General features: G+C 39.8%; 1 protein-coding gene across 7 annotated transcripts in view; it reads left to right on the forward strand.

The window, feature by feature from the left end:
* The window catches only part of PTK2 (protein tyrosine kinase 2), a 242,743-nt gene that overhangs the window by 119,882 nt on the left and 96,623 nt on the right, over positions 1-26,238 (forward strand). For all 7 annotated transcript variants that reach the window (XM_070940302.1, XM_070940305.1, XM_070940306.1 and 4 more), the window contains 10 exons: positions 3,394-3,481; positions 9,406-9,485; positions 11,616-11,678; positions 13,186-13,240; positions 13,525-13,665; positions 15,223-15,300; positions 16,429-16,536; positions 19,594-19,711; positions 21,935-21,965; positions 25,568-25,620. In XM_070940302.1, coding sequence (XP_070796403.1) covers positions 3,394-3,481; positions 9,406-9,485; positions 11,616-11,678; positions 13,186-13,240; positions 13,525-13,665; positions 15,223-15,300; positions 16,429-16,536; positions 19,594-19,711; positions 21,935-21,965; positions 25,568-25,620 — 815 coding nt within the window. The remainder of the gene's footprint in view (positions 1-3,393; positions 3,482-9,405; positions 9,486-11,615; positions 11,679-13,185; positions 13,241-13,524; positions 13,666-15,222; positions 15,301-16,428; positions 16,537-19,593; positions 19,712-21,934; positions 21,966-25,567; positions 25,621-26,238) is intronic.

Consider the following 26,238-nt stretch of genomic DNA (forward strand, 5'->3'; position numbering starts at 1 on the left):
TTTGCCCAAAGCCCCACACCAGGAGGCTGAAGCAGACCCTAAGTCAGAATTTCTGCTCCCCTCCGACCCGCACAAAAAGCCTCTGAAGGGGGAGACTCTCTGCAGCAACACAAACGTTCATTGCATATATCCGGCCCAGAGGTTGTAGTTTGAGGACCCCTGATTTAGTGCAATATAAAAAAATGCAAATAATTTTTCTGTGGACCACCAAAATTTTCTCACGGACAACCAGTGGTCCACAGACCACCAGTTGGTGACTGGTGCTGTAGACGGCTCCGGTAGGAAAGAACATAAGTAGCTGGAGGTTGCTAGTTTCTTCTGAATGTGGTTGTCTCCCTGCAGGTGTTTCATTACAAGGCTAGATAATCTTAGTGTGAGGGAGGGTGAGGTCTGCTGTCTGTTTATATGTAGTGGCTTGTGTCCTGTCTGACTTTGGTGGGATGGAGTTTGTAGCTTGATGAGGATAGTGTTTCTTCCTTGGTATTGTTCTAGTAGTGTGTCCCGCTGACCTGGATAGTGGCTGCTCTTGATTTTATTTATTTATTTATTTATTTATTTATTTATTTTTCATATTTGTATACCGCCCTACTCCCGAAGGACTCAGGGCGGTGAACAGCCATAATAAATACAAATACATATAGAAGTTAAAAACTATTAAGAAACAGATTAAGTAATTTAGGCTCAAAGATTAAAAAACAACCAAATTTATCTAAAGAGGTTTAAAACCCAGTTTAAAAGCCAGTTTAAAAGCCAATTAAAAAGGGAGAGTTAGGCCAGACCAGCTTGTTGGAATAGAAATGTTTTCAGGGCACGGCGGAATATGCGTAAGTCTTGGATGTTTCGTAACTCCGGAGGAAGCCCGTTCCAGATGGTAGGTGCCCCCACAGAAAAGGCTCTCCCCCTGGGGGCTGTCAGTCGACATTGTTTGGCCGACGGCACCCTGAGGAGTCCCTCTCTATGGGAGCGAACTGGTCGGTGAGAGGCTATTGGTGGCAGGAGGCGGTCTCGTAAGTACCCTGGTCCTGAGCCATGGAGCGCTCTAAAGATAGTAACCAAAACCTTGAAGCGCACCCGGAAGACCACTGGGAGCCAGTGCAGCTTGCGCAGGAGGGGGGTTACATAAGAGCGCCACATTGCTCCCATTACCACCTGCGCGGCCGCATTCTGGACCAGTTGGAGCCTTCGGGTGCTTCTCAAGGGGAGCCCCATGTAGAGAGCAATACAATAATCCAGGCGTGAGGTGACAAGGGCGTGAGTGACCGTGCGTAACGAGTCCCGATCCAGAAAGGGATGCAACTGGCGAATCAGGCGAACCTGATAAAAAGTCCTCCTGGCTACGGCCGTCATATGCTCTTCAAAAGACAGCCGTGAGTCCAGGAGGATGCCCAAGTTGCGAACCCCATCTATGGGGGCCAACGACTCGCCCCCAATAGTCAGAGATGGCGCCAACTGACTATATCGGGACGACGGAAACCACAGCCACTCGGTCTTGGATGGGTTGAGTCTGAGTTTGTTCCTCCCCAAAAACTGTAGATTTTGGATCTACAGTTGGAGAATCTCTGCTGTATGGATCTGAAATAGTAGAACAGCACTTAACAATAGCTCTTAGATTGCTTATATACTGCTTAATAGTGCTTGTTGTGACCTAGGCTTCCTGAGTCATTAAAACACACGAGTAGTCCTAAAAACCTCTTTTATTGCAACAGCTGTGAATTAGGTTCATTCACAGCTGAGTCCCAATTAGTTGCAAAAAGTCCTTTGGGAGAAGTCCTTCGGGATAATCCCCAACCTTTATCTCCCTTGACACTCTGCCAAAGACCTACTTGGCAAAGCCACACGGAGTCCAGAATCTAACAGAGATACCGACTGGGAACAGAATTAACAATGTTGCTTTCCTGCAAAGGGCCCACATGCCTTTGTTCCTCTTTTAAGCCTTTTGGGAGGGGCCAATCATCTCCAAGCCTTACTCCCGAGTTGTCCCTTTAGTGTTAACTGTTCTTGCCTTCTGGCAGCTCTGCACATGCACGCACTATGCCTCTCTGATGTCCGACTCTGGAGGCTCCGGAGTCCGTGCATAACTCTCTCATTTTACTGACCTCGGAAGGATGGAAGACTGAGCCGGTCAGGATTGACTGCTGGCAATCAGCAGAATTAGCCTGCAATACGGCATTCTAACCACTGTGCCACCATGGCTTCTTGTTGTGTAGGGTAGATGTGGATGTAGATGTGGATGTGGATCTAGAGAGAGGAAAAAATCTTGCCTATTCCCCCGACTGGCATTTGGGAGATTCACCAATGGGAGCTTTTATCCTAATGCCAATTGTTGTGATGGGGTAATGATGGGAAATTTCATGTCTTTGGTCACTCCCTCCCACAGTCACGTGTCCCGGTTTACTGACTGTTCCTTGTGAGTTCTTTATACCAGCAGGATTGTCATAATGATGCTCTGGTTTTGTCAACATATTGCCCTCAAAATACCTGTATTGATTTTTAAAGCACTTTGGGGGGAAATCCGGTCTTCTATTATTGAGTTACATAAGCACCTTTGGCCACTGTACCAGATTGGTTGGCTTTTGCATAGAGGAAAATAATAATAGAATACCTCCCGAGGCTCTCTCTTACAAGGTATTAGATGTTCCAGAGTCTCTTAATCTTCAGAAGTGATTTAGTACTAAAGGGGGCATAAAGAGATGAAGTAAAAAGGCTCAAAAAGCCTTCAAAATAATGGAAGCCCTTGAAGGCTTGTGATGGAACTTGAAGCAATTCGTGTAGTTACAGTCAATTTTAGGACTCTTACATGATTTTCTCTTCCATTGTTCATTATTGCATGTACAAGTTGTCCTTACCTTAGAACCATTTGTTTAGTGTCCATTCAAAGCTACAGCGTCACTGAAAAAAGTGACTTGTGACCATTTTTCACATTGACAATTAATTGTTGCAGCCTCCCCGTTGATCATCTAATCAAAATTTGGACGCTTGGCAACTGACTTATCTTTATGACGGTCGCAATGTCCTGGGGTCATGTGATTCCCTCTTCTGCAACTTTCTGACAAGCAGAGTCAATGGGGCAGCCAGATTGGCTTAACAAGTGAATAACTGTAATGATTCACTTAACAATTGTGGCCTAGAAAGGTCATAAAATGGGGCAAGACTCATTTAACAACTTTGTCTTGCTTAGCAACAGAAATTGTGGGGTCAGTTGTGGGTTGTAAGTTGAGGACTATCTGTACTGTAAATACGGTTGCAAATACCAAGTGTGAAAATTGGTTGAAATATTAATAACTTGTTTTTATTAACGAGGTAGTATAGAGCAGTTTTCTGTTTTTTAATATTGCATGGTTGCTGTAATATTTAAAAGGCAATGGTACTAAATTCCCTTCTCCTTTGTTCTAGATATGAATTGCGAATTCGATACTTACCGAAAGGATTTCTGAACCAGTTTACTGAAGATAAGCCAACGTTAAATTTTTTATACCAGCAGGTAAAAGCAAACAGAAAAAAAACATAATAGATTTTGATAATAGTTTTCAAGAATGGAAAATATATTTTGCTCATGTAAGGAATTAGTAAAAGCGTTTTATTTGAAAGAATAATTTTTAGGGAAAAAGGGATGTTAATCTTGCTATTTCAGTGCATTAACTGATTGATTATTTTAGACTCTTCCAGAATTCCAAGTTTGGGTGAATTCTTCAAATTTTCCAGACATTTATTGTGTAATGTTATTCATTTTTTTCAGATTTTGCAATGTTGTAAGTTTTAAATCTGTGAGAACTTCAGTAATAATTCAGGAAAAAAAAAACCTTACTTAACTTTATTGCGGTGATTAACCAGCACAAGAGAATTGGTATTCAAATATTCAAAACATCCAAAACTAAATTGACAATGCCAGGATAGTTAAGAAAAGTACATACTGTACTGACAAAACAAGGAGTAAATTCTGATTAATTTGATTTTTTTAAAAAAATATTTTTCTGCAACTTTGTGGGAAAAAAAGATACCACTGCTTTCTGTGATTTAGTTCTTAAAGCATTAACTCCTTTTTCTGAGTCTTGTGTGGAAACCTGGGAAAAAATTGTCTAATTTAATGGATAGCAAAGATATATTACATTTGGGCAAAATCCAAAACACTCATTTTCAAAGCATGAACAGCCATACAAAGTTCTGAAATATTTTTTGTGTGACACTTTATTACAGGTTTGATGAATACTTTATTTTTTACTGTTGATTTTTTTTTTTTTTGTATGGATGAATAGTACGTACCCATTTCTTGATTATTCCAGCATTGTATTTATTGTGATTTTTAGACTGTTCTTTTACTTGTTCTAGTATTTAAACCTAGAAGATCTATTATGCTCTTTAGACTGCTGCTCAGCTATGGATTTGAGCCCCATTCTGTCTGGGTCTCAGTTTGCTTTAATTAACCATCACAACAGAGGAAAAGAAAGCTGTCAGGCAGCTCTCGTTTTAGGTCCTTTCTTGTCTAAGGCCATATTCTCTCTCTTGCTTTTGGAGAAGAGAACAAGGAGAAAGAAGTAGGTTTAATCACACAAATCCTGTAAATTAGGAAAAACAATTCAAATGTTTTAAGATCGGCTTGGTAGGTATTTTTATAAGGGGATGAGTTTTAATCCCTATCGGAGAAATATGTTGTCTTTAAGAAACATTAATGGTAAGTCATGATTGTTAAATAAACCGGTTTTCATGCTTATACAGTGGTTAGATAAACTTTATGAACTATCAATCCATACTTCTGCAGCATTATAACAAAATAGGAATTCATTAAGCAGCTGAGAAGAATATTTGCACTGGAATCCTATCTTGAGTTTATACAACCCTTAACTCTTGTGAAATTCCTATGGAATCCTGTGAATTGTAGTTTGGAGTGAGCAGTGGAATGCTGTGAGTCCCCTAATTGATTTATAGATAATCGGTTTTGAGGATTGCTTGAGAAATCAATTTTCAAGCACCTTTTCTTACAGTTGTAGATATGATGCTTACTTTTTAATGATTCATTTAGTGATCGTTGGAAGTTACAACAGCACTAAAAATCAAGCTGGTCCTTGTATAGCAGGGGTGTGAAACTCACAGCATCACGTTGTCACGTGACGTATCACGACTGTTTTTTCCCTTTGCTAAACCAGGGATGGGCGTGGCCAGCGAATGACGCATCCGGCCTGTGGGCTGTGAGTTTGACACCCCTGTTGTACAGCATCCCCGCTGTTGCATGATCAAAATTCGGGTGCTTGACAACTGGCTTGTATTTACAACAGTCCCGAGATCACCATTGGTGACTTTCCTAGTCAGCTTCTGACAAGCAAAGTCAATGGAGCAAGTTGGATTTATTTAACATCTGCACAGTTCAATTAACAATTGCAGTGTTCGCTTAACAACCATGGCAAGAAAGATGGTAAAATTGGGTGCAACTCACGTTGCCTTGCTTAACAATGAAAATGTTGGGCTCAAATTTAGATGTAAATTGTGGACTACCTGTATGGCCAAGGGCCCTTAGAAGATTGCTTTAAAGGGTGGCATACAAAACTATAATATAAACAAAACATCATTTTATAAATATATTAGCGTCATCTCTTAGATCCACAAAGCATACACAGGTAGTCCTCGACTTTCAACTACAACTGAGCCCAAACTTACTGTGGCTAAAATGAGACAGTTGTTAAGAGAGTTTTGCCCCATTTTATGACTTTTTTTGCCACGGTTGTTAAGTGAATCGATGCAGTTGTTAAGTTAGTAACATGGCTGTAAAGTGAATCTGGCTTCCTCATTAACTTTGCTGGTCAAAAGGGCCACAAAAGTTGACCCCGGGACAGTGCAATTGTCATAAATATGAACCACTTGCCAAGCATCCAAATTTTGATTGTATGACCACGGGGATGCTGCAATGGCCACAAGTGTGAAAAGTGGTCATAAGTCACTTTTTTCAGTGCCATTGTAATGTTGAATGGTCACTAAGTAAATTTAAATCAAGGATTAACTGTATAAGATTCCCTTTCTTGAGCTAAATGTACAGGAAAATGTCGTGAGAAAATGGTAAGAATCCTATTGGTAGGCTTATAGGAATGTGAAATCGAATTTGGGTGGGTCACTGGAACCAGAGATTTACTCTTCCAATCTTTCCGACTCATGCTGGAGCCCATCCTCAGGGAACTTCTCTCTACTGAAACAAGTGCTTTGGGCTACTCTATGAGTCGTGTTTACGTGGTGCCTTCCTATTGGCTAATTGGTGTGTTGATGGCTGGTGATTGGCTGTTGTTTCCTTGTGCTGCCAAGCCTTCGGCTCCTAACTATTTGATAGGCTGGAGGTGAATCAGCACCCCTATTAACTGACAAAGCGCCTGTTTCCCAGCCTTCAATCATTTTCCTGGCTGTTTTTGTACCTGCATGGCCAACAATCTTAGTTGCTGCGTAATGAAAGATGGGTTCCAGCATGAGTCAGAAACCTCGGAAGAGTAAATCTCTGGTGACCGACTGAAATTCGCATTATTATCCTGGGACACGTATATTTGCCTTCATGTCAGGGGTGAAATTCAGCAGGTTCTGACAGGTTCCGGAGAACCGGTAGTGGAAATTTTGAGTACTTCGGAGAACCGGCAAATACCACCTCTGGCTGGTCCCAGAGTGGGGTGAGAATGGAGATTTTACAATATCCTTCTCCCAGGAGTGGGGAGATTTTGCAGTATCATTTCCCCTGGAGTGGGGTGGAAATGGAGACTCCTTCCCTTGCCATGCCCACCAAGCCACGTCCACGGAACTGGTAGTAAAAAAATTTGAATTTCACTACTGCTTCATGTGCTTCTGGGAATTTTTTTTATTTATTTATTTATATGCCGCCCTTCTCCGGAGACTCAGGGCGGCTTACAATGTGCTAAGCAATAGCCTTCATCCTTTTGTATATTTATACAAAGTCAGCTTATTGCCCCCACAAACTGGGTCCTCATTTCACCTACCTTTGAAAGGATGGAAGGCTGAGTCAACCTTGAGCCTGGCAAGATTCGAACCTGCAGTAATTGCAGGCAGCTGGTCTTAATAACAGGGTGCTTTAGACCACTGTACTACCAAGGCTCTTGGTAGTATGATGCAGATCTGAAGATTCTGCACATGTCTCTTATCTGCTCCCCCCATGTGGCATTCTGAGTTTGACAACAACTTGAGGAGTGGGAGAACAGAGACAGCTGGGATTTCTCCGAGGGGGGAAAGGACAATTTTAAAGTCATTTTGCGTTGCACAGTGCCTGTCAGCAATCAATTCCTGTCCCTAGTCATTAACATCCTTACTATTGTGTGACGCCTGTAATTAGGGAAAAATGTCAAAGATCATCTTGTCTTAATGTGAAAACGGTGACCTTGTTGATGAAGCAGCTGAAGGCAGATGGCCGATTGTTACTACTGTAAGACAAATAATATTTTGAAAGTGCCACGAAGAAAAACAGCGTTAGTTGGTTTTATCAGAGGCACACGTATTTTGTTCAATTATTCATCTCATCACGAAGCGGGGATGGGGGGGGGGGGGGGAGGCCGAGGGAGAAATGTGGTGAATAACTTTCTACACTCCATGTCTCAGAATTTATGGTGATTTCTTAGAACAATAAATTCGCAGCCATTCAGGAGAAGGTATGAAATTGGATTAGCTTGCTTTTTGAATGATTGAAATCTACAAACTCTATCAATGATTGAAATCTACAAACTCTATCATCAATCCAATGCGAGGGGTGTGATATTTAAGGAGATGACTAATTAAAATATTATGAGGACTATTTGTTGATGAAAAAAGGTTAAACGTATAAAAGCATCACATTTTGTAGATAGTAGGTTTTGCAGCTATAGTCCTTTCAGAATTTCAAGAGGTGCTTCTCATAACGAATATTGAGATGTGGATGCAGATTTGCATGACTTTAGAAATTAGATCCGGCTAAATTAGAATATTTCTGAATGTTACTTTTTTAGAATCGAATAATACTATGTATGTTTTTAAACATCTCATATCTAGTCCTTGAAACAGGGCTCGATATACCTGGTCAGTCTTTCATGAAGCTCACCTCAAAATTTAGAACATATAATAATAGGGTTGGAAGGGATGTTGAAGGTCTTCTAATTCAGTGATTCACAACCTGTGGTCCACGGGCCCCTGGGGGCAGAGGTGAAATTCAGGAGGTTTTGACAGGTTCGGTAGCGGAAATTTTGAGTAGTTTGGAGAACCGGTAGTAGAAATTTTGAGTAGTTTGGAGAACTGGTAGTAGAAATTTTGAGTAGTTCGGAGAACCGGTAGTGGAAATTTTGAGTAGTTCGGAGAACCGGCAAATACCACCTCTGGCTGGCCCGAGAGTGGGGTGGGAACGGAGATTTTGCAGTATCGTTCCCTTGCCACACTCACCAAACCACGCCCACGAAGCCACACCATGCCCATTAAGCCACGCCCACAGAACCGGTAGTAAAAATAATTTGGATTTCACCACTGCCTGGGGGGCTGCGATGTTGTTACAGGGAGTACACGAAGGCTTGAAGAAATGTTATGTTTTAAATCTTGAGTTAATTCTTGGTGGTCAGTGGTCATGCTCTGTGGCCACAAAAGCTCTTTAAAGGGCATCCGTGATGAAGAAAAGGTTGAGAACTAATGTTCTAGTCCAAGCCTCCGCTCAAGTAAGAGACCCTATACCAGTGATGACGAACCTTTTAGACACTGAGTGCCAAAACTATGCACCCGCGCATGCCCAAACTGAAAGGTGTACACATGCGCATGAATATGTGCAAGCACTGACATGCGCATACGCCGACATGCACACATTCTCTCCCTCCCTCTCTCCCTCCCTTTCTCTCTCTCTCTCTCCCCTCCCCCCCGGTTTTTGGCCTCCTGGGGCCTCCGCACGTCCTGTTTTTGGCCACCTCAGCCTCCAGAAGGCAGGTGGGGGCCAGCAGTTAGGTGGGGTGATGTGGCCGGGGCAGCCTCGTGGTCCCGCACGGGCCAGATTAATGGCTTCAGTGGGCCATATTTGACCCACGGGCTGTAGTTTGAGGAACCCTGGCTTAGCATATAGCAAAAAACCCAGTAAATTGTGATTTTTTCACACTCTTATGTTGCTTATTGTGCTCTCTGAGTTCAGGGAAACCTAATTTCTTCTAGGCCAGGAAGGGCTGGGGAAGTATCTTCAAGGTTGCTGTGAAGATTGTTTTTGGCGCCCAATGGATAAAATTGCTCCGAGTTAGACTCCAGCTGAGTTGAACTCAACAATCTGGAGTTTCACAGAAGGAATTGCTTGAACATGATCTGAATCCTGCACAGATTGTAATCTGCTTGGAAAAATGTTGGATGATTGCATCTGACCTTTGAATGTATTTGAAATAATTCTTGTCGTTCACTTGTATTTATGACCCATCCCTGCTTGCTTTGCTCTAGGTGAAAAATGACTATATGCTAGAGATAGCAGATCAGGTGGACCAGGAAATTGCCTTGAAGCTAGGTTGCCTTGAAATTCGGTAAGATCACCTTTTAAATATTTATTACTAAATAGAACAACTTCACTTTAATCTTAATGTCCCCATCGGTATGTTCAAGCAGAAATTTCAAAATTTATTGGGGCATAAACAGTAGAATTTTGAAATTTGGATGGTTTTATGAAACGCAATGTTATGCTATATCTGTTCCATTCAAACCTACAATTAAGTAACTTTTTAGCAAAGCAGTTATTTGCAGGTTTGAAAGTAACGTTAAAACAGCCACGTTTATTCCACTAATATTGTGAGTTGATCCTAATTTGTGAATGGTAAAGATTCTGGCTAATCTTTAAATAATAATTTGTTTCAGCCTCCTGTAGTAACCTCCGGCCCAATGTTTCATAATTGTTTAAAGAAATTGGTTTACAGAGCAAAAGACAATGAAAAGCAAGTTCAAGAACATTTGAAAATGCTTATTGCAAAAAATAGAACCTCTTGGAACCTAAGAAAAATCCGTCAATCGTCTCTGACTTGGAACTGTTTCCTAAAAAGGGGAGATTTTGGAACTTCATAGCTTTTTCTATCATCTTTCCAGGCTTAAACTGAGCAAAAGAGATTTTGTGTCCCTAGTACTGTGCAGTGACTTATAAAAGTTATCAAGTTGTAGATTTTTCTTGCTATGAATGTGAAAGGCCACAACTTAATAGGAAAACAATTTTCTTTTGTGTAAAGGATCTTATGCATCTCACTTTCTGGTTGGGTTGGAGGAAAGTTCAGATTGAGGGCTCTAGCCAACATATTTTACCAGTTTTAAAACCTTACACACATCACTCAATCAATTGTATACTAGGACACTGAGTAGAACTTAACACTGGGATTTAGGTAACCTATTCCCAAGTTTCAAATCTAAATAAACAAAAGCATAAAAAAGAAGACAATGTTAGTAAATTCACCTATAGTGCGAGGGCAAATTTTAGAATCCCTAAGGCATATTTTCATTGTTTATTCTCTTGCAATTTACACCATTGTGTGAATTTTTCATCTGTCTTGTACAGTAAGGTTAGAAAAGCAGCAATTCCTATGAATTTAGGAGTAAATCAAGCAACAGAAAAATAGGATAGGAAGGAGAGGCAGAATTGCAGTTTGGCATTAAAGTCTCAGAATAATGGTACTTTCCAAGAATACTAACAACTACTGAATAGTGATGGGAATTACGTATTAGAATTAAATTTTTAAAGGGTTCTACAGATAAGGGTCTAGGAAAGACTATAGCTGATAACCCAAAATTTGATGTCTTAAAACCATTCAGTTGGTTATTCCCAGAAGTTCTGGAGCACTTTAGAAGGACCTTTTCTGCCAGAGCTAGAACAGAGCTTGGCTGCCTGGTCAGAGGAACAGTAGAATGAAAGAATTGGAAGAAATAAGCTCCAGGAACAAAAATCCTTTATACCTGGTCAGAACTAGTTTAGTGGGAAGTATAAATTGTCAGTGAGATTTACTTCCAAAAGAACTCAGCATAATTAGGGACTGTAGCTTTAAGAGTATAGGGCCACCATTTTTACTTCTTTTCCACAATGAATATTTCATATCACCTAAAATATATCAATTAAGTGACATCTGCATCCCTATGTCCTTTCAGATTTCTGCCTGACAGGTCCATCACATCACTCTTTACCCATTACCCATCACTTTAAAAACATTAGTGTGTATATCCATAATCTGACATCACAAGAGAGAAACGGAGTTTATTATGGGTTTTATATAGCTACATGTATTACAGCTATAATTTTAGATGTTTGAAAAATTTTCTTCAGTCACTGGGATGTGAAGTATACATCTCCAGTTTGACTTTCAGAAATCTGCATAAAGTTTTAAAAACTTTATAATGATTGATTTCCTGTATGTTTAGTCCAACAACATGCGACTTTTATTAGGCATGTTTCTCAGTGTTCCCACTCGTCTATGATTTAGTTTGGAATTTCCTAGGTAAGTACCGGTAAGTAAATAAATTAAATTTTACCCCTCCTTTCTGATTATATAAGCACTCAAAGCAGCTTTCAGAAATAACAGATAAAAGCCAAAAGCTGAAGTATAATTAACATCAGATTTGAAATCAAGACAGTTTGGCTTAGCATTTAAGAGCACTGCCCTTTTTTTTTTTTATAATTTCAGGAGATCATACTGCGAAATGAGAGGCAATGCATTGGATAAGAAGTCAAACTATGAAGTCTTAGAGTAAGTATGTGGTTGCATTTTTGTCAGGAATTCTTTCCATTGGAAGGAACACAATTGTTGCTCTTGGAAGTAAGAATGCAAAGGTTGCCATTAGTGTTCTAATTAAGGTGAGAATTTGTAAAACCTAGTAAATTTTTGACCTCTGAGCTTAGTGAGGAAATAAGAGCTCATTGATTCTGGCCTGACCAAGACAAATTGGGTGATATATAGGCTGGTGATACACAGGATCATCATTTTGGGGGGTGTGGGGAGGTGGCCATCTGCATTCTGTTAATACTTGTGGGATCAGCTGGTTAGAAGCCCTTTTTACAAAATGGTTTCTCGGTATGTGATTAATCAGTCATGGGACTAAATTATGCTGAGTGTTTAATTATTGATTAGTTCCTGGAAATTTACAGTTTATGGCAGAGGTCTTCAAACTTGGCTGCTTTAAGACTTGTGGACTTCAACTCCCAGAATTCTTAAAGCAGCCATGTTTGAAGACCTCTGGTCTATGGCTTTGTCTCTTTAATCGTGCCCTCCCTGTCCTAACCTAGAATGCGGTTAGCAGAATAAACTGCCCAACATGGGCTTAAAAAGCCATTGCTATGGGCTGCAGAATACAGTTCTAACCACAGTTCACCAAAGGCCTTGAGGAGCTTTGTATCCAGTCCCATGAAAAGAACCTGTTTTGCTATGGCCATTAAAGAGTGGTTTTCTTTTCATTGGCTTTAATGAATTGGTACCATCACAAGGTTCCCTGGAATTTAAAGGGGTTTGTTGCTAAAGCTTTTGTGGTGAGCAGAAAATCATTATACATGATGACTGCATTTATAACTTCAAGGAATCCTTTGTGGTTCTAGTACAAAGAATCACCACTAACCAGAACATTCAATCTGGACAGGAGAGAATAAGGACATATATTTTGGATGATTGATTGATTAATTGATTGATTCGATTTATATGCCGCCCTTCTCTGGAGACTCAGGGTGGCTTACAATGTGTTAAGCAATAGCCGTCATACTTTTGTATATATCTGCTTAATAGGGCTTTTGGCCCCCCCTAAGCGGTGTTCTTTTTTATACAAAGTCATCTTATTGCCCCCACAATCCGGGTCCTCATTTTACCTACCTCGGAAGGATGGAAGGCTGACTCAACCTTGAGCCTGGTGCGATTTGAACTCGCAGTAATTGCAGGCAGCTGGCAGCTAAAGGGCTTAACAGCACTTTAGTCTGCTGCACCACCAAGGCTCCTTACTTACTTGTAAGAGATGTATGGAATGACTTGGCCCTGATTGACTGGTTTAGAGAAGTGCTGGTTGAAGATCTGAGAGATGAGCTGGGAAGGCAGGGCACACTCAAGGTTTAATGGGAATAACAATTTTTTTAAATGAATTCGCTTGAATATTGGCATCTGTATTTATATCCTAACACAACATTTCTTCTAAAATATAGTGTATTATTATTTCACATGATTAAAATGCACAACATTTTTCAGGCATCACTTATTTTTGCTTTGCATATTTCAGGAAAGATGTCGGTTTGAGAAGATTTTTTCCAAAGAGTTTACTGGATTCAGTAAAGGTAATGTTGCATTCTGCTCATACATTAGAAATTATTGGACCCTGAGTTTTGATCATTCTATTTTTGGCTATCTCCCAAGTATGTATTTTGATTCATCCATGTATATGACAGTTCTCAAAAATGAGAGGTTCTTTTTCTAATGACTTAAAATCTCAAAAACGGAACTAAAGATTTGTGGTATTGTATCCAGTGCTTTCTATTAGTTCCTAGGCTAGGTGGAACCATGTTGATACTATGTGGCTTGGATGTGGTGCATACTAACATCTGACTATTTCATTATGAAGGCCAAAAATCTTCGAAAAATGATACAGCAAACGTTTCGACAATTTGCCAACCTCAATAGAGAAGAAAGTATTTTGAAATTCTTTGAGATTCTCTCACCAGTATACCGATTTGATAAGGAATGCTTCAAGTGTGCCCTTGGAGTAAGTATGTTGCTATGAACTACTGGGACATGGTATAGAATAATTCTAATTGTTAATGTTGATTTAATGTTGAGTTTAGCCCTTTATTGTTAGCTTATCTAGGCAGAATAGGGATGCGGTGGCTTAATGGCTAAGACACTGAGCTTGTTGATCAAAAGGTCAGCAGTTCAGCGGTTCGAATCCCTAGTGCCGCCTAACAGAGTGAGCTCCCGTTACTTGTCCCAGTTTCTGCCAACCTAGCAGTTCGAAAGCAGGTAAAAAATGCAAGTAGAAAAATAGGGACCACCTTTTGTGGGAAGGTAACAGCGTTCCGTGCGCCTTTGGCGTTGAGTCATGCTGGCCACATGACCACGGAGACGTCTTCGGACAGCGCTGGCTCTTCGGCTTTGAAACGGAGTTGAGCACCGCCCCCTAGAATCAGGAACGACTAGCACATATGTGTGAGGGGAACCTTTACCTTTACCTTATCTAGACAGAAGACAGATGGGCTGGATCTTTGTTTAAGATGCTACTAAATTTTCTTTACTGTGTGTACTATTTATTTTTAAATTGTTTAATTCTTTTACATTTCTGACAGATCAGGAATTTAGGAACTCCTAACTAGGTTAAAGAATTGCAAGGTTATGGGGATGTGGAATTATTTTAAAATGGTCATAGTGAGTTTAAATGCAATTTAAAGGCTAGCTAGAGCAATAGTACTGGATAATAGGTAACTATGTCTCACCTGTTGTTTTTCAATCCTATTAGAGGGATTGAGGAAATGATTTAATTTTGAAAAAAAATGTGCTATGGTCAAGCCCATGTGTGGCACATGTGTTGCAATGACCATTGAAGCAGGGGTGAAATCTACTTACTTTCCCTACCGGTTCGGAAGTTCACGTGGTGTGTCACATGCGCGAACGGACCCTCTGCGCATGTGCAAACCCTTCTGCGCATGCGCAGAGGGTAAAAAGCAGGTTACTTCCTGTTTAAAAACAGGAAGTAACAACGACTGGGCGGGTGGGCGGAGCCTCGCGCTGCCATTGCTACCGGTTCTCCAAACCACCCGCCGCCATTGCTACTGGTTCAGTCGAACCGGTCCGAACTGGTAGCATTTTACCCCTGCATTGTAGCATTTGTGCCTTCTGCTTTTAAAATGGGGGGCAGCTCCTCATGATGTTGGGAGTTATAGCTCAGGAACATTTATTTTATTTAAATTATTTATATTGCTGCCCCTTTTACAATAGTGGATCTGGGTGGATTACAAGATTAAAATACAAACCACAACATATAATCCATTTTGCCCAAGGTTGAAGCAAGAAACCTAGTGACTGAAAAACATGTCATCATTATCATGATCATCAGAGGTCCTGGCCCAAATGTATGGGAAATCAGATCTTCACTCTCTTGTGAAAGGCTAACATAAATTTCTCTATTAAGGTTTATCCAGTGTTTGAAATGTAATTTATTAGTCTAGTATCAATTTGTTTCATTGAGTGATAATAAAGATCTTTATTCAGTGTTCAGTTATTTTCTTTCCAAATGTTCACTGCTTCTTTTTCATATTAACCATAAAAGTCCAGCTGGATTATTTCAGTGGAATTGGCCATTGGTCCAGAAGAAGGAATCAGCTACCTTACAGACAAAGGCTCCAATGTAAGTCCTACCATGGGATATGATGACTTCGTATCTAAGCAGACTTTCATATTTGCCATTACTTTCTGTGGGAACTGGTCCAGGAAGCTTTTTTTTTTTAATCAGGATATAAAGAAACCTGTGAATAAAACATTTGGACCTAAGTCCAGAAAAGAAGCAGTACTTTAGTTGATACTGCTTTTTCTTCTTCTTCAATTCATGAGTGTTACTCATTCAGTATGGTTTTTAGATTTACTTCTAATTTACTATCACTTGTTTTACAGTTAATGCGTTTTTGCACTTTCAGTATATCCTTTTTCATCTTGTTTGAGAGGTTGGATTTTTATTTTATGGGGGCGGGGGTTGGTAACATATTATTTAGATTAACTGTGATGGCTCAGCAGTTCAAGACCCTGAGCTTGTCAGCTGGAAAGCGGATAGCCTGGGTTTGAGACCTAAGCTCTGGGCAACAGGGTGAGTTCCCATTACTTGCCCAAGCTCCGGCTCACTTAGCAGCTCAAAAGCATAAAAATGCAATTAGATAAATAGGTACCATGCAACTCGAAGCATGAAAATGCAAGTAGGTAAATGGGTACCACATAGCTCGAAGCATGAAAATGCAAGTAGATAAATAGGTACCACTTCAGTGGGAAGGTACAGCATTCTGTGTGCCTTTGGCATATAACCATGCTCGTCGCATGACCATGGAAAATGTCTTCGGATAATGCTGGCTCCCTCAGCCAAGAAACAGAGATGAGCGCCACCCCTTAGAGTTGGACACAACTGGACAGGGGAAGCCTTTACTTTTACCATTAAAGTACTTTATGTATTGGAAGCTGATCAAATCCCCGAAATGCATTATTTGTATTCCCAGGTAGATTTACAGTCAGTTTTCATGTGATCTTGGCCAATATTACTATCACTAAACAGCAGTCTAATCAGGCAGACTATTGCCAACTATTAATTGTTTCTTTTGCCCCTTCAGTAGTACTTAAGATGGACATAGATAGGGCATGAATAACAAAGGAAGGTAGTAAAGTACCAGAATGCCCAGAAAAATAGAATTTATTTGCGTATCCTGTGTTTCATCTCTGATAGCATTTGCATCTACACCGATTCTTCTTATATTTTCCTTTTATTTTTTTCTAGCCTACCCATTTGGCAGATTTCCATCAAGTACAGACCATTCAGTATTCAACTAACGAAGACAAGGACAGAAAAGGAATGCTACAGATGAAAATTGCTGGAGCACCAGAGGTAAGTCGCTTGATGTTTCTTCCAGGCGGGCAAGAAGAGTAAACAATTTCCTTCTGCATGTTTTATGAATAAAGGTAGGTTCCTGTTTCATATTATAAAAGCATGGGATATAAATAAATTAACTTCTTGCATAAGAGAATAATCTCAGAGACTTCTTTATCCGGAGGCAAAAATGTTTCTGATCTTTAATTATGAAAGATGCTATATAGCAGGGGTCGGCAACCTTAAACACTCAAAGAGCCACAAAGGTCCTAACCGGAAGCCCCCGTTCAATTCTGGAGCCAACCGGAAGTCTGGTTTTCCCCGTCATAGTTTCCTCCTAGCGCGGCGTCCTTTTTTCTTCTGCCGATTGGAAGTTGGTTCCCCCACCATAGAGTCTCCTCCTAGTGCAGCATCCTTTTTCCTCTACCTGTCCTAACCGAAAGCCCTATCAATTTTGGAGCTGATCGGCAACAGGGAGCTGCAGCAGAGGGATGAAAGAGCCACATGTGGCTCCAGAGCCTCGGGTTGCTGACTGATAAGGTTTTACATTTACTGGAGAATAGGATGAAGAACTGTAGAAGTTACAACATTCCTATCAGGATTAACGGATTACATATCTCCACTGACCATTGGTGCTATTATTTTTACAATCGTTCATGATGACGTATGGAATTTAAAACAGTACTTACTTGTCAGTACATTATTTTTCACAGACACTGCTTGGAAGTGTGTGGTTAACAAAGACCAATTTGGTAACTATAATGAAAATGTCTATGGAGATTCTCAGTCATCTGAGTCATGGTTGTCCCAAAGGTGTTTTTTTCAAGAGGCACCTGTACTTTTTTTGTGACTTTCTGGTTTTTTTTTTGAAGACGTTTCACTTCTCATCCAAGAAGCTTCTTCAGCTCTGACTGGAGGGTGGGGAATGGAAGGATTTATACTTCTTGGAGACAACTGGTCATTTGCATTTTTTAAGAGCAGGGGTATCACACTCAAGGCCCGCGGGCCAAATCCGGACCACGGGGTGCTTAAACCTGGCCTGCGGGGGTGGCCTAGAAATAGCAAATGACCGGCCCCCATTTCTGGCCGGCAGGGTGCTGCAGGAGGCATCCGTCCCATCCTCCCCCCTCTCCCTGGCCTACGGAGGAGAAGTACAATGCTGATCCAGCCCTCGAAGAAATCCAGTTTGACAGCCATGGTTTAGAGAGTTGTTGAGGCCACCTGGAGGTTTATCTGTGTCCTCAGTGTCACTTGAGTGGTGCACATGAGTGTGGAGCCTTCTTGGAACTGCTGAAAGGACTGTGTTGTAGACTGGAGAGAGATGATATCGTATCGCTCCCCCTCTGTTGAGAGAGGGCTGTTCAGTTTTGAGCCTCTTTGAACCCTCCTTCAAACCAGCGAGCCTCTCTGTCCAAAATGTGGACTTTGCTGTCTTCCAAAGAGTGGCCTGTGTCTTTTAAAGGCAGATGGACTGCTGAATCTTGTCCTTTGGGCTTCTTCTCTTACGTCGTGCCATGCATTTGTCAAGCAGTATAATGAAAACAGTGGAATTTGGAATGTAATTTGCCTAATGTAGCTTTTTGCCTGATATAATCATTAAGTGAATAAAAATGGCAAGGAAAAGGTAGAAAAGAATGATATTTGAGAACTACTGTAGGCTGTGATATTGTTTAAAACATGGGTGTATATTTCTGATTTGGAGGATTTTGCTTCTATCGTGAACTACACAGCATTTATGGAACAGTCTGGGAAAATATATCCTTCATTTAAGGCTGCCATCTCCTTAGTTGTTGTTGTTGTTGTTGTTGTTGTTGTTGTTGTTGTTGTTGTTGTTGTTGTTGTTGTTTCTTCTTCTTCTTCTTCTTCTTCTTCTTCTTCTTCTTCTTATTATTATTATTATTATTATTATTATTATTATTATTATTATTATTATTTTGATGTCAACCACTATGGAGTGATTTTTTTTTTTTATTTATATGCTGCCCTTCTCCGGAGAGTCAGGGTGGCTTACAATGCGTTAAGCAATAGCCTTCATTCTTTTATATATTTTTATACAAAGTCAGCTTATTGCCCCCACAAACTGGGTCCTCATTTCACCTACCTTAGAAAGGATGGAAGGCTGAGTCAACCTTGAGCTTTGGAGAGATTCGAACCAGCAGAAATTGCAGGCAGCTGTGTTAATAACAGGGTGCACTAAACCCCTGTACTATCAAGGCTCTTTTTTTGAAATCTGGAAGAACAAAAAGTAGAATTAGTAACTCGTTGGATACATTAGGATTAATTTCAAAATGTGTAGAGCAGGGGTGTCAAACTCGATTTCATTGAGGGCCGCATCAGGGTTGTGTTTGACCTCGGGGGGGCCGGGGTGGGTGTAGTCAGGGTGGGCGTGGCCAGCTTGACGTCACTCCTGTCGGGGGCGCCTGTGGTGGCCCAAGCACTCTGCCAGCGAAACAGGCTCTCAAGCTCCGTTTTTGGCTACCACGGCCTCCTGCAACCCTCTGCAAGTGAGCTGCCCTCCCGAGCTCTGTTTTCACTGGCAGATGGTTGCAGGAGGCCGTGGTAGCTGAAAACGGAGCTCGGGAGCCCATTTTCACTGGCAGAAGCACCACGGGCTGGTCCTTCGCTGTTTCCAGGGCAGCCTGGTGGCCAGATCTAAGTACCCCTTGGGCTGAATCCGGCCCCCGGGCCTTGAGTTTGACACCCCTGGTGTAGAGTCTATGGATGCATCTGCGCATAGAAGCCCTCTCCTCTCATATACCTGGAACGGTTCTTCCGTTCCGTGAACAAAATTACTATGCTTCTGTTAGAATCGGCACCAATCTCGATGGCCACACTTTTCACACACTTTATGTGCTCTTTGGGAGTTCCTTCGGATGGAGGATTTTAAGGCATAAGAAAAGTGGCTATTTTTTCCAGCCATCCAAGTCCTTTTTTTTCTCTTTACTGCTTCTCATTTGCATGCTCTTCTCTGATGTAATAGTTCAGCAGCTGTGCTAAATGTTTGTGTCTGCAAGAAGGCCTCTTTGTTCAGTGTGCTATTTTTTTCCTCTCTCTCTCTCTCTCTCTCTCTTGTAGCCTCTGACAGTGACGGCACCATCCTTAACCATTGCAGAGAACATGGCTGACTTGATAGATGGCTATTGCCGACTGGTCACGGGGGCGACACAGTCTTTTATCATCCGGCCCCAGAAAGGTAAGGGGAAACATTTTTGTTAAGTGTTTTTGTCGTGGCTGTTTGCTGGGATGTCCTATAATTGAGGAAAAATCAGTAGCAGCATCTGTTCACATGCAACTGATCAGACATATAAGCAGATGAAAGTCAGAAGGATTCTGGTACTGTGTTTTCAGATTTTCAGATGTTATTAAAAAGTATACACTTTCCTGAAGTAGAGCTTGCTTCCTCGGATGCGTAATATAAGCTTATAAGCTTTGTTTAAAAACAAAATTGGATAAGACTGAAAAAGTGTGACCAGAGTCCTGAATGTTGACTAACATAGCTCTTACAATATAGCTAGATAAAAATACATACATTTTCCACAAGAGACTATATAAAGACAAAACTAAAACAGCTATTCTAGTAGTTACTGTGATACCGTAATTCTGTAAATTTAAAACACTTACTTATGGGTCACTCACTTATTGAATAACAATTGGTGCTCTCAATTCTCTTTCCACCCCCTCTACTTATAATACAACTTGCCTACCTCTGTTTAGTTCATAGTTTTGTATAGATATGTAATTCATTAGGAAATACTCCTCTTGACACTGGCATTAACTGCTCAGATATAATTTTGTTTATGTTTATATTTTAATCTCCTCCTCCAAAGTGTTAGTGAAGCACGCCTGATTCTTCTGTCCCTCATCCCTTCACAGAAACCACGGGGAAGGAATTAGGCTGATTGTTCCAAATTGCCCAGTAATTAAAGAAGGATTCTAATTTTAGTCCTGTCATTAGAAATCCAGTCTTAAAAATTATGGTTGGAAAAATAAAAACTAATACAAACCAATAAAATAAAGAAATAAATAAAAAGGAAAAAAAATAAATAGAAATGCAGAAAAAATAGGAAAGGAAAAGAATAAAGAAAAAAGATATAAAGAATGACTCTTATCACAATAACTATAAAACATTTTTAGTAATTTATCAGCTTTCTTAAAATATAAGAAATTATCTCTTTTTCCCATATCCCATTTCTTTATCTATAAAGAAATCCTTAAAGCCTTGCCATTTTAGTCCTCATCAGCACAAGTCCATTAAAGGTAACCAGAGATAATAACATATCTACTTTAACCTTGTTCAAACAAACCAGATTTATATTCCTTTGACTTTTATCAATCTTCATTTTTAGTCCCTTCAAATACTGTGCTAGAACTTGATTCCTTTTCAATTTTTTCTTTGTGTCTTCCACAACATTCTCTAAAGCTTTTAACAAATCTCTTTTGTAAATCTAATATAAGAAGAAGCAAAAAGATGACTATTCCCTTATCTCTCCCAGACTGCTGCCTTGCCGTCGTCTTGTGAGGAGTAATTGGCTAGAGCACTTGTGGGTGATCTCAGGTCTTCTCCTTATCCAGAGAGGAATTATGAAGAACTCGTCTACTGACAGCTCTTCATTCTGCCACTGTCATTGGCCCTGCTTTTAACGGAGCCATCTTTAATTCCCCATTTCTTCCCCAAAAGTGAGAAATCCAGCACTCTTTACTAACTATTATACCAGAATGGATAGTGACTTCCATCAGTATACCATTTACCTTATATAAAACATACTTTGGCTAATAGCTTTGATTTTATTTTAAATTTGAGAAAGGAATGTTAGATTGCTTATTGACAATTTTACATTGGAATTTTTTTTTTAAAAAAGTATGCAGTAGAATAATAATCTCCCAAATATGCTTATTTGGAATGGGGGGGTGGGATTAGTGCCATCATACATGTTTTGTCATTTCTGAAAATTTATTTTGGCTTCCCCGAGACCAAAGATGTGGCTGTGACTAAAGGAGGCACAATTTGCACTGAATGTTTGTTACTAGCTTTTTTCCAATATTTTACTTGAGCTTCCCTTTCTTCTGATGTATTGGCTCTACATGTCTTTTGAGAAATAGCAGGCAATGTGAAAAAGAAATAGTCTGTTTCTACAGAACATAAATTTAGGTTCTTTAGAAAGCCCAATACTTCCTCTATAGTTTTAATTTTCTGAAAATATAACACATTTTTGCTCGTTTTCAGTTTTAAGCCGTAGTGGTACTTCATATATCATTCTTCATAAAGAGGTTTTGTGTAAATGATCACAAAACCATAATATTGTAAGGAGGTATCAAATACAATTACCTTAAGTTAGCGTGTTCTACTCTTAAGCAAAATACTGGTGTATGTATTTATTGATATATCGCAATAAACTTGTTTTTCCTCTTCATTTAGAAGGTGAAAGAGCTTTACCATCCATACCAAAGTAAGTTTGAATGTTTTTGTTGGAAGTTTAAAACAGTAAACTGACTACATTATTATTTTGATTTATACTCTCCAATTATAAGTCTCCAACTATAACCAATTGCAAATGTTGACCATAAGACCCATACATAATTCAGTGTGAGAATGAAGACTTTGTACCCAGAGAACTTTACATACAGACCTCAGTTTCTATTGCTAAAAGGATTTTGCTAGCATGACTTGATAATGCCTTTTGCTTCAGAACCCAAGAGAATCAATTCTATAGAGGAGGTAATACTAAAAAAAAAAAAAAAAAAATAGAAATATAAGAACGGTATGCAGTATTATTCCAAATCGATATGGTATAATTTTTATATTCTCTATTGTTTTAGGTAACTATATGTGCATATAAGTAATCCTGGACATAGTACCACAATTGAGTTCAAAATTTATGTTGCTAAGTGAAACATTGGTTAAGTGAATTTTGCCCCATTTTACGACTTTTCTTGCCACAGTTGTTTTTTTGTTTTTTGTTTTGTTTTTGCTTTAATTTATATGCCGCCCTTCTCCAGAGACTCAGGGCGGCTTACAATGCGCTAAGCAATAGCCTTCATACTTTTGTATATTTATACAAAGTCAGCTTATTGCCCCCACTATCTGGATCCTCATTTTACCTATCTTTGAAAGGATGGAAGGCTGAGTCAACCTTGAGCCTGATGGGATTTGAACTTGCAGTAATTGCAAGCAGCAGATGTTAATAACAGTGCATTAGTCCACTGTGCTACCAAGGCTCTTGTTGTTAAGGGAATCACTGCAGTTGTTAAGTTAGTAACATTGTTGTTAAGTGAATCTGGCTTCCCCATTGACTTTGCTTATCAGAAGCTTTCAAAAGGGGATCACATGACCCCTGGACACTGCAGCTGAAATTTTAATCATGTGACCAAGAGGATGCTGCAATGGCCATAAGTGTGAAAAACAGTCATAAGTCACTTTTTTCAGGGACATTGTATAAATGAACTATTGTAAGTCGAGGACTACCTGTATGTGTTTATTGCCTATTCATTGTATCTTAATTTTGCTTGGGAAACCAAAATTAGACCTAATTCAATCATCTAAGGAGCCACCTCGCCCCAATGGGATTGGCCCAACCCACTCATTCCAGCGGAAGAGGTCTACTCAGGATCCCATCTGCCAAAGAATTTTGGCTACTGTGATCCAGGTGAAGAGCCTTTTCTGCCGTGGCCCCTGCTCTTTGCAATATTCTCCCGCAAGAGGTGAGGTTGGCCCCAATACTCCTGGCTTTCAGGAAGAGCCTTAAAACCTAGCTCTGTTGGCTGGCATAAGGCCACAATATTGCTTTATGCTGGGGGTGGCTGATGGGTAGAGAGAAGATCTCCACCCCTATGTGGCTTGTCTTCTTGGTTTTTAGTCTTTTATTTAATCTTTCTTAATTGTAGTTCTTTTTTATCATTTTGTAAGCCACCCAGAGTCGCTGCAACAGCGAGATGGGTAGCATATAAATTTAATAAATGCGTACATTATATACCGAATTAAATGTCCATGGTTTTTACATTATCTGTTGCCAACATCAGCATCTGATACCTGATGGGCAGCTGGCAGGACTCGGTGCCTATTGCTGAGGCTCCAAAGAAATGTAGCCTTGTACTTCCACACGTTTGTTTTCACTGTATCAACTCAAGAAATCAAAATAAGCGGAATGGAAAACTTAGTTAAATTGCTCAGAGATGATAATGATGTCCATCCACAAATATCACTGAATATTCCAATCTCTTCTTAACTCGCAGTTTCAGTCTATGTTTATTTTTTTAATCCAAATGGCTCTGTGCAGCGTATATGAGAAGTCCATGTGAAGAAAACATTAAAAATATGACCAATGCTCATAGAGTTATACCTGTGATCTATCTTACAGATGTCCGTCCATCCATCCATCCATCCATCCATCCATCCATCCATCCATCCATAATCATTTCAGCTAAATGTAGTGCTTTTCTGAAGACTGATCACAGATTTATAGCGTGATTTTTGCATATTACATTTTTGTCAAACTACGGTAATTGTGGTCTTCTTACAACACATATATTACATATACACTGCTCAAAAAAATCAAGGGAACACAAGCAGAAGACACCCGAGATCTGAATGAATTAAATAGCCTTATTAAATACTTTGTTCGTTACATACAGTAGTTTTGTGTTCCCTTTAGTTGTTTGAGCAGTGTATAAACTACTGTATGTAAAGAACAAAGTATTTAATAAGGCTATTTCATTCATTCAGATCTCAGATGTCCTCTGTTTGTGTTCCCTTTATTTTTTTGAGCAATATATATTACCAATATATATACAGTACTACAATATTTATCGCCATAATCTATTAAAATATGAATATTTTTGCTTGTAACGCCTTATGTCTACAAACAAGAATTTTTAAACAATGAAATTACCTTAAAGTTTACTAATTGTTCTTTCCAGTAGTAAAACCATCTTTACATGGGGCTCCCCTTGAGGAGCACCTGGAGGCTCCAACTGGTGCAGAATGCGGCCGCGCGGGGGATTATGGGAGCGATGGGGCACTCCCATGTGACAACCCTCCTGCGCGAGCTGCATTGGCTTCCGGTGGTCTTCCGGGTGCGCTTCAAGGTGTTGGTTACCACCTTTAAAGCGCTCCATGGCATTGGGCCTGGGTACTTACGGGACCGCCTTCTGCCACCGATAGCCTCCCACTGGCCAGTTCGCTCCCACAGAGAGGGACTCCTCAGGGTGCCGTCAGCCAGGCAATGTCGGCTGGCGACCCCCAGGGGGAGAGCCTTCTCTGTGGCAGCACCTACCCTCTGGAACGACCTGCCCCCGGAGATACGTAGGATACCAGATCTCCGTGCTTTTCGCCGTGCCCTCAAAACTTTTCTATTTCACCAAGCTGGGCTGGCGTAACCCTCCCCCCCTTAGATATTTTTTAATTGTAAATGGATTTTAGTCGGGAGGTTTTAAATTTTGGGGCAAAACTTGTTTAATTCTTTTAAAATTTTAAATTTTGTATTGGGATGTTTCTTACTCTTGGCTGTGCACCACCCTGAATCCAGCAAGAGAAGGGCGGTATAAAAATTTAATAAAATAATAAAATAAAATAAATAAAATGGATAACTTCTCTACATTTAGCTCAGAATATAAAACTTCCAGATAACATGCTTAAATAAGACAGTGTTTTTTTCCCTTCTTAATATAAGTGATGGATGCAATTCAAATGGTTGTTGCTAGATAGTAGATAATTAGAAGAAATGCAAAACTACAAAGTTGTTTGTTCATTCAGCTTTGAACATTGCCATTTTGAACATCTGGTGGAGTTTTAAAATGGGATTTTCAGATAAATTATTGTACTTTTGGTTCCGAGCTGAATTTAAGGTAGTAGAATCATTTTCTTCACTGCAAAATTTAGTTCTCAACCTTGGCAACCTGAGGATATAAGGACTCCAACTCCCAGAATTCTCCAATCAGCCATGCTGGGTGAGGAATTCTAGGAGGTGAAATCCTCATGTCTTCAAGTTATCAAAGGTTAGAAACGCTGGTATAGGACATAGAGCATTCACAGATTTGAACTATTGTGTTACAGGCTGGCCAACAATGAGAAGCAAGGAATACGATCACATACCGTCTCTGTATCAGGTAGGATATATTATTATTATTATTATTATTATTATTATTATTATTATTATTATTATTATTATTATTATTATTATTATTATTATTAAAAAGGGTTTTACTCACTTCCTGCCAGCGAACCCTGAAAGAGAGAAAAAAAGACTGGATGAGCTTTTGTGAGAAACGAATTGGAAGCAAATATTATTGAAAATCCTTTAACTTGAATTTTGATATTAAAAGCCACATTGTTTTCATGTGGATTAATTTCACAATCGAGGTCTGGGAGCTATCCTATAGGAGAAATAGCTGTAAAAAAAATCCAGCTTTAATGTTGTTATGAAAAAAATATTGTATATCTTGTTATGTAGGGCCTATTGATCGTTGACTGAAAACGATAGAGCGTGAAGTAAGAGTTTAATGCTTCATTTTCTGCTTGTCAATTCTCTTGTTGCTTTGAGTCACAGGATTTAGGATTGTTTCAATATAAATAGTAAGTGAGATCTTCATGAAGTGGAAAGCTGTGTAACATCGATAAATTAACCGCTCGGAAAGAAATTAATAGCTGTTGTTGTATATTGCAGTTCTGCAGAGAGTGCGTGTCAGGTGTAGGAAGTCAGGAAACAGGATAGATTTACTACAAGT

This window comes from Pituophis catenifer, unplaced genomic scaffold, assembly GCF_029215685.1.
Source record: "Pituophis catenifer annectens isolate HBS135680 unplaced genomic scaffold, rPitCat1.0.hap2 SCAF_3, whole genome shotgun sequence".
In the NCBI taxonomy this organism is placed as follows: Eukaryota; Metazoa; Chordata; class Lepidosauria; order Squamata; family Colubridae; genus Pituophis; species Pituophis catenifer.